Source organism: Triticum dicoccoides, chromosome 2B, assembly GCF_002162155.2.
Source record: "Triticum dicoccoides isolate Atlit2015 ecotype Zavitan chromosome 2B, WEW_v2.0, whole genome shotgun sequence".
Taxonomy (NCBI): Eukaryota; Viridiplantae; Streptophyta; class Magnoliopsida; order Poales; family Poaceae; genus Triticum; species Triticum dicoccoides.
The window spans coordinates 539,542,027-539,554,239 of NC_041383.1; the positions used below are offsets into that span (position 1 = coordinate 539,542,027).

Consider the following 12,213-nt stretch of genomic DNA (forward strand, 5'->3'; position numbering starts at 1 on the left):
GATAGAGAGAAAATGAAAGATGTTCCCTATGCTTCAGCCATAGGCTCTATCATGTATGCAATGCTGTGTACCAGACCTGACGTATGCTTAGCAATAAGCTTGGCAGGAAGGTACCAAAGTAATCCAGGAGTGGATCACTGGACGGTCAAGAACATCCTGAAATACCTGAAAAGGACTAAGGATATGTTTCTCGTATATGGAGGTGACAAAGAGCTAGTCGTAAATGGTTACGTTGATGCAAGCTTTGACACTGACCCGGACGATTCTAAATCGCAAACCGGATACGTGTTTTTATTAAACGGTGGAGCTGTAAGTTGGTGCAGTTCTAAACAAAGCGTCGTGGCAGGATCTACATGTGAAGCAGAGTACATAGCTGCTTCTGAAGCAGCAAATGAAGGAGTCTGGATGAAGGAGTTCATTACCGATCTAGGTGTCATACCTAGTGCATCGGGACCAATGAAGATCTTCTGTGACAATACTGGTGCAATTGCTTTGGCAAAGGAATCCAGATTTCACAAGAGGACCAAGCACATCAAGAGACGCTTCAATTCCATTCGGGACCAAGTCCAAGTGGGAGACATAGAGATTTGCAAAATACATACGGATCTGAATGTTGCAGACCCGTTGACTAAGCCTCTCTCACGAGCAAAACATGATCAACACCAAGACTCCATGGGTGTTAGAATCATTACTATGTAATCTAGATTATTGACTCTAGTGCAAGTGGGAGACTGAAGGAAATATGCCCTAGAGGCAATAATAAAGTTATTATTTATTTCCTCATATCATGATAAATGTTTATTATTCATGCTAGAATTGTATTAACCAGAAACATGATACATGTGTGAATACATAGACAACCATATAGTCACTAGTATGCCTCTACTTGACTAGCTCATTAATCAAAGATGGTTATGTTTCCTAACCATAGACATGTGTTGTCATTTGATTAATGGGATCACATCATTAGAAGAATGATGTGATTGACATGACCCATTCCGTTAGCCTAGCACTTGATCGTTTAGTATACTGCTATTGCTTTCTTCATGACTTATACATGTTCCTGTAACTATGAGAAATATGCAACTCCCGTTTACCGGAGGAACACTTTGGGTACTACCAAACGTCACAACGTAACTAGGTGATTATAAAGGAGTACTACAGGTGTCTCCGAAGGTACATGTTGAGTTGGCGTATTTCGAGATTAGGTTTTGTCACTCCGATTGTCGGAGAGGTATCTCTGGGCCCTCTCGGTAATGCACATCATTATAAGCCTAGCAAGCAATGTGACCAAATGAGTTGGTTACGGGATGATGCATTACGGAACGAGTAAAGAGACTTGCCGGTAACGAGATTGAACTAGGTATTGGATACCGACGATCAAATCTCGGGCAAGTAACATACCGATGACAAAGGGAACAACGTATGTTGTTATGCGGTTTGACCGATAAAGATCTTCGTAGAATATGTAGGAACCAATATGGGCATCCAGGTCCCGCTATTGGTTATTGACCGAGAGTGGTTCTAGGTCATGTCTACATAGTTCTCGAACCCGTAGGGTCCGCACGCTTAACATTACGACGACAGTTTTATTATGAGTTTATAAGTTTTGATGTACCGAAGTTTGTTCGGAGTCCCGGATGTGATCACGGACATGACGAGGAGTCTCGAAATGGTCGAGACATAAAGATTGATATATTGGAAGCCTATGTTTGGACATCGGAAAGGTTCCTGGTGAAATCGGGATTTTACCGGAACACCGGGGGGTTACCGGAACCCTCCCGGGGGTTAATGGGCCTTAGTGGGCCATGAGGGAGAAGAGGAGGGCCGTCCAGGGCAGGCCGCGCGCCCCCTCCCCCCTAGTCCGAATAGGATAAGGAAGGGGGGGGGGGCGGCGCCCCCCTCTCCTCTTTCCCCTCCCCCCTTTCCTTCTCCACCAAGGCAAGAGGGGGGAGTCCTTCTCCACCAGGCGCACCCCAAGGGGGCCGGCCGCACCTCCCCCTCCCTCCTTTATATACGAGGGCAGGGGGGCACCCCATAACACACAAGTTGATCTACGGATCGTTCCTTAGCCGTGTGCGGTGCCCCCCTCCACCATATTCCACCTCGGTCATATCGTCGCGGAGCTTAGGCGAAGCCCTGCGCCGGTAGAGCATCATCATCGTCACCACGCCGTCGTGCTGACGGAACTCATCCCCGAAGCTTTGCTGGATCGGAGCCCGGGGATCGTCATCGAGCTGAACGTGTGCTGAACTCGGAGGTGCCGTACGTTCGGTGCTTGGATCGGTCGGATCGTGAAGACGTACGACTACATCAACCGCGTTGTCATAACGCTTCCGCTTACGGTCTACGAGGGTACGTGGATGGACACTCTCCCCTCTCGTTGCTATGCCATCACCATGATCTTGCATGTACGTAGGATTTTTTTTAAAATTACTACGTTCCCCAACATGACCATCTTGGCTTAGGGTCTTGCCAGGATCGAAGCCTTGGCCTTGGCCCTCGGAGTGGAAGGCTTGGTCACGACCCTCGTAGATGATGTTCTCCATGAACTCGTTGAAATCGTGGTCGTCATGTGCTGGCGTCGGGTTGGGCATTCCGTCGAACAAGTTGCAGAAGTATGGAATGTTAGCCGCAGGAATCGACAGTGGCTGCTTCTTTTGCATCCCAGTGGCCGACATTTCGGCGCCATCAGACCCAGGCGTGACGTTGACGTCGATGACGGCCGCGGGGGTGGGGTGGCCGGCGCGATCACTCTGCCGTCCGGTGACGTCTAGAACCGGGTCATAGCATGCTCATGCGCCGGGTGAAAAACACATGTATGCGAGATTATGGAGGAGCTCGGCGATTGGCCCTGTCGAGGGCGAAAGGCCGACGAGCATGTGCTCGCCGCGGCCATGGCGGCGACGGAAAGAATGGCCGACGCGGGTCGGCACAATCCTAGCATGAGGAGCGAGCGTGTCATCGCTGCCTGTGTGGCCTTGGCGACGAGGGCCTCGTTGTCCTCAACGACGGCCTTGTGTTGTGCAGCGGCGGCCTCGAAGACGTACTCGGCACCGGCTTTCCTCTCCGCCTGAACGGACCTCCGGGCTCTCCTCTTGGTCGATCGTCGGTCAAGCCGCTCCAGCTCCGCCGCGTGAGCTCCGACCTCAGTTCTTTTGCTTCTTCTTCATCACGGGATGGGCGGAGGTGGCGGCCATGATGGCGGCGGCGGGTTGCTTCGGGCCGCCAGCCATGGACAGGAAGGAGCGGGGGAAGGCGGGGTGTTTTTGGAAAGAAGGGCGAAATGGGAGCGATTGTGTCCCCGACAGGTGGGTCAAGGGAGGACAAGGGCACGTCCCACCCGTCCGCGCGCTATTCGTTTCGACGCAACACGGACCAAATTTGAACCGAAAATGGATCACAGACGGACAAAAAATTGAAGTCTGTCCATTTGCGGCCACGCATTGGGCTGAAATTTGCGTCCGTTTCGATCCAAACGGAGGTTGGCCGGACAAAATGGGTCGCGCTTTGGAGTTGGCTTGCCCTAATCGTTTTCCGTGCTCTCCCCCGCACCCTCACCGGGAGCGCCGTGTGCGCTTCCATTGCCTGCAGCGGCCGACGAGTCTTCCGATCCGGCGGTGGATCCGCCCAGCCCGACATCAAGCGCGAACCAGGTAAGCATGCTCTTTCACTTTCCCGCGCATCTGTGCCGGCCGCTGCCAGGTCGTCAGCAACCTATAGGTCTCTGCCATCAGGTCTGTTGCTTCAAGGCTCAAGCACCGCTCTCCGTCGCCGCATGTGCAAGTATATCGTTGTCTTACGAGTGGCTCCACAAATCACATAGATAGTTTGGGCAATGCCGAAGTAGGATGGTGGGTCAAACCGTCAAAGCTCCACTCATCTCTTCGATTTGACCATGACTTAGGCCCTGTTCGGATATCCACCAGATCCGTGAAATTAGAGGAGTTGCGGAGCACCTAATTTGCAGCTCCAGTATTTTAGCGTACAACTCCGCCGGCTCCGCGGAGCCGAGTCTCGAAGCGGAGGGACTTCGAACACTCCCTTATTCACCAACAGAGTCCCTGCAGTACCGGAGGAAGAGTGTGGCTCCATTGTAGTGCCTGCTCCAAAATCTTTATTAAATCCCGTTGTTGATAGTCAATTGTCCAGGCCGTCTCAACCCGAATTATCTTCCATGGCTGAATCTTAAAAATTAATGCATGTATCATTGCAAGAAAAAATCATAACACAATAAATCCTTATGTAGTTATATTAGTCTGGCGTCGAATGGAAAAGTGATAAGGAGGCTTGAATGTTGGCTGCATTCACATGGGCTGGCTGATGAGGGCATTCGTTGGCTAAAGTTTGGTGATGAACTTTTCAGACAAATGGTGTATCGGAGTCTACAGTGCATACAAGATGCTCCTTCAGTTCATGGATACATTTGCATCCTTCATTACCTTGTTTGGAACTGACAAAAATTTAAATCGCATCACAGTCAACAATGAAGGAGATTTTTGCGAGTGTTATTCTTTGTAATGTCACACGATCTGGTGGTTTGATGAAATATATATTGTAAATCTGGTGCTACATAATCCTTCTTTTATGATGTTATTTCGTATCTTTTGTAGAAATATGTATTATACTATGTGCCAGGCTTAATCTATATTCTATATATAGCCCCGCATCTTTCTATGCTCTGATTTTACAGGCCTGATTCAGCTTGGGTACCCCTTTAAATTTCCCAAGAAAATGGTGACATCTGTGCATCGAATAGATGCTTCAGCGTTATCATATCTGTTATTAGCCTTCCTGACGAAGGTATTTGACATATAGTACAATAGTAAATCTGTGCTATTAGCCTTTTCGTAAAATGGCACCATGCTCCAAAATGGATTCCGTCCTAGTTCTAGGAAGGCACCACAGCTCGAAAGACTGGGGCATCGAGAAAAACAAGAACAAGATGAATGGGAGCAACAGTTACGCCACAGTATCCCATCCCAGTGATGGATGAACACAAAGCTACTGTTAGATTTAATTTTACAGAGATTTTCGAGGACCCATCACCGTGGCCTTCGCGGTTACAGTAAACTATTACTACCTCCGTTCCTAAATATAGGTCTTTTTAGAGATTTCAATATGGACTACATACGGATGTATATAGACGTAGTTTAGAGTGTAGATTCACTCATTTTGCTCCGTATGTAGTCCATATTAGAATCTCTAAAAAGACTTATACTCCCTCCATATGATCTAAACGCTCTTATATCAGTTTACAGAGGGAGTATTTAGGAACGGACGGAGTATGAGAAAAGGAAGAGTGGCAGTTCAATAACCAGACTAAAAATTAAGAACATCAACTGCAACAAATGCCACGTCGCTAACTACTACTGCCTAATAAGTGTCGTGGTTTTAGTTCAGAGTACTAGATCTTAGGGGTACTGCTGCAGGAGTAAAACGGGTACATAATAACATCACTGGTACATGGAGAACTCCAGGCAGAACCTTCTGTCCTGTAATTCCATCAGGAAAAGAGCCTTCCAGGAGGTTCACCATGCATGAACAAGGTCAGTCAGTCAGGAGAAACTCCTCCGGCACGGAATAAGGATCGAGCTCCAAACAGCCCCGAAGCTTGCCTCCTCCTTCGTTTGTCAGATGGAAGCAAGGGATCTGGTGGGAGAACTTCAGGTACTCATCCTTGCCTATCGTCTCCACAGTTGTCTCCCTTGTAAATACTGCCCTGTAACCATCAACCTTCCTCAGCAGCCGAACTCGTATGGACGAATTAGTATGGCAGAATATCTCCACCAACTCATAGTCACAGCTGCTAAAATCGCGTGCAGTCCATCCAGCCTTCCAGTCCTTGTAAACAGCCCAGACCTCACCAAGGCGAGGGGCGATTTCATATTCGTTTCTTCTGCCCGTCGGTCTAGCAAGCACAAGATGAGAAAAGCATTCTGCTATTTCTGTACCAGTGTAAGTCATAAGGCCCTGCGCGGTGGAAACCTTAAAGGTTCCGCAGCCAACAGGCCGATCTTCTGTCACCAGTCTTCTCTCCTCCTCTCCCTGGGGACATGCATCAAGCCATTTGTTTTTCTTGTGGTCAACATTCTCTATGAAGACATAGTAATTGGGGAACTTATCGATATCGCTGTAGATGGCCCAGATCTGCCCAGGTTCGAACTTGTGAAGCAGTCTTGTTTCTGAAAATTCGTAGAACTCTGAATCGGGACAGTCATATCCTACTCGGACAGTATCATCAGATTCCTCACCAGCATGTGTACATTCAGCAGCAGATGGAGTGTTATTCTCTCTGGTCTCTTCTTTTGGCATCTTTGCAAACATCGTTGTGTTCATGCATGTCACATGTTGCTTCTCTCCAGCCCTACTGGATCCCTTGCCAGAGTTATTTCCACCTGATGAACCAGGACATCTGGCATCAAACTCCTGGCATTTTGCTGAACTTTTTTCTGGGACAACAGAAGCAAAGGCCTCTTTCAAATGAAGAGGAAGTGCTGCAGGATCGAGTTCAAGACTTCCTTGTGGAACGCCTTCTCTTTCAGTTCCACACATCAGATGATGAGGGACACAATGTGAAAACCTCAGTGTGCTATCCCGCGGTATCGGGTACACACTTCCCTCTTTTGACTGCATAAATAAGCTGACGAAACCTTTTACTTTTACAAGTGGCATGACGATGATGCTAGTTCCTGTTGTGAAATCAGAGACGACTTGAACAACCTCATACTCACAGTTTCTGTGGTTGCCAGCATCTGAACTCCAACTAATGTCCCATCCCTTAAAAAGGGCCCAAACTTCACCTTTCCTGGGATATATATCATAAGAGTTTCTCATCTTGCTTTTCTGACAGGAAATAGTATGAGAGAACATGCAAGTTTCTTGAGCTGTTTCTGACCTTCCACGCCTAAATTGTCCACAAGCAACAGGCAGTTCCCCACAAGACCAAGCCAGCTCCTCTTTATTTGTGGGATCAAATTCCAGCCAAATAAAGTGCACCATAAACTTGGTGGCCCTCTTTACCTTTGTAATTCGAGCATAAGATCTTGGCATACAGCTTCGACTATCATAGACAGCCCAGACCTGGTTCACTCTAAACTGATTTGCACCTCTAAGTTGGTCAAAGTTAAAAAATTCAGGACATAATACTTTCGCTTGGACAATATGATCAGATAGCTCATCAGCATCTGTACCTCCCGCAGAAAATGGAGTGTCATGTTGTCTGTTCTCTACCGTCGGTGTCTTTGTAAAGATCCCTGCATTCGTGCATGTAGCACGTTGCCCCTCCCCAATCCTCACGCATCCCTTGTGAGATTTATTTCCACTGGATGAGCCAGCATATTTGGCATCAAACTTCGGGCCTTTCAGTGAACTGCTTTCTGGAACAACACAGGCAAGAGCCTCTTCCAAGTTAAGGGGAAGCGCTGTGGGATCAAGTTCCAGAGCCCCTTCTGGAATGCCTTCGCTTTCAGCTCCACTCATCAAATGATGCGGGACACAGTGTGAGAACCATATTGTGTCATCCTGAGGTATCAGGTATGGAGTAGCCTCTTTAGACTGCATAAATAAGCTAATAAAGACTTTTATCTTCACAAGCGGAATGACAGCGATGCTGGTGCCTGTCGTGAAATCAGAGAGGACCTGAACAACTTGATACTTGTAGTTCTTTTGGTTGTGAGCATCTGAACTCCAACAAATATCCCATCCCTTGAGAAGGGCCCAAACTTCACCTTTCCTAGGATATATTTCATAAGAGTTCCTTCTACCAGTGAATATCGCATGTACAGGATGAGAAAAATGTTTCGTGTCGGTGTAAATCATAATACAACGGGTGGTGGAAACCCTATAGGTTCCACACCCAACAGTTCGATCTTCTACCAATCTTTTCTCCACCTCCCCATCAGGACAAACTTCCAGCCATCTTGCATGTACTTTATTGTTCTTGAAATCAACTTTCTGTATCAAGGCATAGCAGTTGGGACACTTATCTTTGTCACTGTAGAGGGCCCAGACCTGCCCAGGTTCGAACTTCTGAAGCGATCTAATTTCTGAGAATATTCCTGCATTTTTCCACACCCCAGCAAACTGTTGATCTGGACCAGAAGGAGCAGGTTGCTCAGTTGAAACATGTGCTATAAAGGGCTTCGAGCAATTCTGGCAGCGGACAAATTTCATCAAAATTGCATGGCGGTACTGATATTTGGTGCCACAAGTTGGACAGATGGTCCAAAATGTTTGTGGCCTTGCAGAGTTTGAGCCACGCAGCTGTTGTTGTTGACACTCATTATGGAGACTCATAGTAGTATGAAGTGAGATATACTACTTCCAGATAACAAAGGACAAACAGTAGACCAAAAAAGTAACTTGTCAACCTGCAAAGCACAGAATTATGATTAAGAAATTTCATCAGTACGCTCTAAAACAGAAGGACAGATGCGCTTCTTGCTTTATATAACAAGCAACAAAAGAACAACACTCACTTATTTGCCACCCTAGAAAGACAAAATTAAATCAAAAGAAAGTAATATCTTTAGCTATTGTTACCAAGATGAAATACCATTAGCACTCAAAATGTAATGCATATGTTAAATTATCTATTTAGGTTTCATAAGATAAGCCAATAGGCCAAACATGTGGCAGATCAGTTTCTATATATATGTGCTCAACTGATCAGAAAGCACTCCCTCCCAGCAGGTTTCAGTTCACTAGATTCCAGGTAAATTCTGCAAATTACCGCAGGTTAGTCACCACTGTATCTTGCTCTTCTATTTTCTGTATCTTTCTCAGTTTATTATTGTCCCTGAAACATTCTCTTTTCTCTTTTGAGGAGGAACCCTCTAAAGTATTGGTTTCAAGGTAATGTGCCAAAAAAAAAAACAAATTAAGGACAATTACAACTCCGCCGTAGGTGTCTTGTACTCTCTGCCTTCTCTGGTCTTCTAATGCACAATGACATGCATCTAAATGCGTGTTCGAGAAGAAAAAAACGGACAATGACAACTGATAGCTTGGAAAGATAATAAATCCACTCCATCGGCTACAGAAGGAAGAAAATTAATGGTGACCTTCATCAGTGACTTCACTGAGTAGAATCCCTTAATACATCAGATGTCTCTCTACCTTCTGTGCAAGTTCAGTTATACTTCAAATTCGTCTTTATTCAATCATGTATTCCTTTAGTGGTCTAATTTCCATTTCTTGATTCTTTTTATTAGATAAAGAAAAATGTCGTGTCGTTGTTCTTCAGTTATCACCCCAAACTACAAATATGTTCATTCCACTCATCAGTGGCCGGTTCTTCAAGCTCCACTGGAGAACTTCCTTACAAACTCTAAAGCTACTAATCACCTCCACCGGCATGGCCGCCACCTACATTCACTAGGAGTTAACCTCACCGCCAACCACGCCATCTACTACTACTTCTTGCTGGTTGCTTTATGTCATACGGGTTGAGTGAACCGATTTTGATACCAGCGGATGTAAAATAAACAATTCTGGAGTTAAGAGCCAAACATGTTTTACTTTAATACCAGCTGGTGTTGTATCGATGGGACTGCAGATGCTTAAAAGGGAAGTGGCATGTGGATACAGATAAATATACTACAAGCAAGGGCACTAGATGTCGTACGTAGATGAATTAAATTCAGAAAAAAAGACAGAATTTGCAGAAGCAAATCTTTTGTAGCAAGTTCTACAAGCTTTTTCTTCATATATTTACTACAATGAAGAATAAAATTTCACAGCTTTTATATCTCGTAACAAAGTTTCAATGATATCGTGTGTAAATGTAATCGTTGGTGTCCTTGAAAATTGGCAGCATAATTTAACAAAAGCCTGAACCAAGAGCACATATTTTCTGTACAAAGCAATGTGATTGAGAAAGCATGCCAACGAAGATTCTAATAAGGTGTCTTTAAGTTCATTAGCCATGGATTAGTGAAATATTTTTACTATAATCATCGCCATATTATACAAAGGAGAAAAGTAAAGTGAACGATCACAACATAACCATTTAAACTATAATAACAGGCTCAAACATTAGTGATAAACTTGATTCAAAATATATTGGAATTTGAGAGGTTTGGTCATTAAGTTGTGGCACTAATTGATGCCAAAGGCCCGAGGCAATATCTTGTCATGCAGATGTAGTGATGAAAAACAAGCAGATGCATAGAAATAAAATTATTTAGAACGTAGCCCAGCATGTAAAATTAGCAGAGAAACAGAGTTATATGTATCTACTTGTACGTCTGTGTTTTAAAGAATGATAAGGTCGTAAACGGGGAACTGCAGGAAATTTTGTCTCATTAATGTTTGTTTTCGACTTACCAGTTCGCTCACAATCGTACAAACTTAAAAAATAAATGGCACATGCAACCACCAACCAATATGATTCTTATTATTACTTTGCTCCATCTCATCAACACAGAAAGGATACGGTTCAAAAAAAAACACAGAAAGGATATAGGAAGCTAAGAGAAGAAATAGAACAGTTTTCAGTTTTTACCCTTGATATTTTCCTGAAACAGAGGCAAGAGCTTCGCCTTGTCTCATTAATTAAGAAGGTCATTGCCCGATTAATCAGAAGAAAACCGGGCAACAACCAGAATCAGCTTATTCGCCTTTCCGTCCAAAAGAACGGAGAAACAAAACTCTAATTTGATAACAAATAGGGGATGTATATAATTTTTATTCAAGATAAAGGTAGTACTACAATAGTGGCTCTGCACCCCCTTTTTGCTGGAAAATCAATTTCCCCTGTTTTTTGCTATGAAAAACATCCCCCCTCCCCTTTTCCCCTTAACAGAGAAAGGCTCTGCACATCGGAATTCAGAAGCCCACTTTGACAGTGCAGGAGCATGTTTCCCAAACGAGACCAACAGAGATATCACGCGTTCGGTGCCTAGGAGTCTGAACAAACTGATCTCATTCATGGCCACGAGCTTAGTGATCGGCGTGACGGAGCAACTCAAAATCAGCGCGTGAAAGGGAACGGCTCGAGTTCCTCCGAGCCCTAGCCGATCAAAAAGGGGATCCTGGATATCCAACCCAGTGGCCATCCAGATTTGCCCCCAAAGCCATCACGTCAAGACCTGCGCTATTCAATCGAACGCGGAGCCTTTTGATGTCTCAGCGCATGCACGGGACATGACGGGAGGGGAGACAATGCACATACCTAAATCGTCGACGGCCGGCAATGCGCGACGATGAGGGCCTCCGGCGGATGGCAGCGGCAGGGCGACGCTGACCGGACCGACGAGGAAGAGGAGGGGAAGAGGCAGAGCGCAGAGGGGGTTTAGTAGGAGGGGAAGTGAGGAAGGACGGTATGGGAATGCTGGATGCATGACACGAACCAACCAAGATTAATGCTGGGTTTACTGACCATGTCCATGTTGTTTTTTCATTTTGAGGTTTTTTTTGAGACAATTTTCTTTTTGAGGTGAATGTCCATGTTGGTGAGTTGGTCAAAAGATCACGCCCTATCATGTCAGGCCCATCTGCCTGCTGTCCGCAGCTCTCTTGGTCTTTTTTTTTTGTCTGCCCCTGCCCACAACCAACGGTAGGCTAGTTATAGTGGGAGTAACTTAGGTAGTAACATAACATATGCAAGACAAATTTGCCTATGTGACATGGAGTTAGAGCAACTCCAATGGGGCGACCCATTTCGTCAGCCTGCGCCCGTTTGAGTCGGCGTGGACGAAAGTGGAAGTCCAACGCGCCGACCTAAACGCAAATCGCATCCGCCTGGCGTCCGCGCCGGCCCATTTCCGGCCCAAAATTGCGCTTGGAATGCGTCGGCGCGGGCGCGAAGCGGACGCGCCGCGCGTCTCTTCGGCGTCCGCCGCGTCCTCACCTGTAGGCCACCCAATCGCCACCGGTCGTCTTATTTATGACGACCACCGACAGCGGGCCCACTAGTCAGCCAGTGGAAGCGTCCTTTTTTAAGCACGCGTGCAGCGGGGGCCGGCCTCATCCACTTCCCCCGTCCACATCTGGCCCCCCACCACTCCCTTTGCTTCCTCGCTGGCGACACAAAACATACATCAAGTGGCACGTGAAATCCCATTGTCACCATAGATAAACACGGCAAGACATACATCAAGTGTTCTCAAATCCTTAAAGACTCAATCCGACAAGATAACTTCAAAGGAAAAACTCAATTCATCACAAGAGAGTAGAGGGGGAGAAACATCATAAGATCCAACTATAATA

General features: G+C 46.0%; 1 protein-coding gene and 1 long non-coding RNA gene across 2 annotated transcripts; one reads left to right on the forward strand and one right to left on the reverse strand.

The window, feature by feature from the left end:
* Nucleotides 1–3,505: 3,505 nt before the first annotated feature.
* LOC119364720 lies at nucleotides 3,506–4,677 on the forward strand. The gene is made up of 2 exons (XR_005175071.1): nucleotides 3,506–3,656; nucleotides 4,250–4,677. It is a non-coding gene; the product is annotated as an uncharacterized LOC119364720 (long non-coding RNA).
* A 624-nt stretch (nucleotides 4,678–5,301) lies between these two features.
* Nucleotides 5,302–11,279, reverse strand: LOC119364719. Its single transcript, XM_037630231.1, has 2 exons — nucleotides 11,177–11,279; nucleotides 5,302–8,372 (listed from the first exon to the last, which is right to left on the reverse strand). The coding sequence occupies exon 2, from the start codon at nucleotides 8,296–8,298 to the stop codon at nucleotides 5,551–5,553; it is 2,748 nt and encodes a 915-aa protein (XP_037486128.1). The 5' UTR covers nucleotides 8,299–8,372; nucleotides 11,177–11,279; the 3' UTR covers nucleotides 5,302–5,550.
* Nucleotides 11,280–12,213: the final 934 nt, after the last annotated feature.

What these genes read in the sequence shown, in the direction of transcription:
- LOC119364719 (XM_037630231.1), bottom strand. Translation starts at nt 8,298, where the DNA reads ATGAGTCTCCATAATGAGTGTCAACAACAACAGCTGCGTGGCTCAAAC.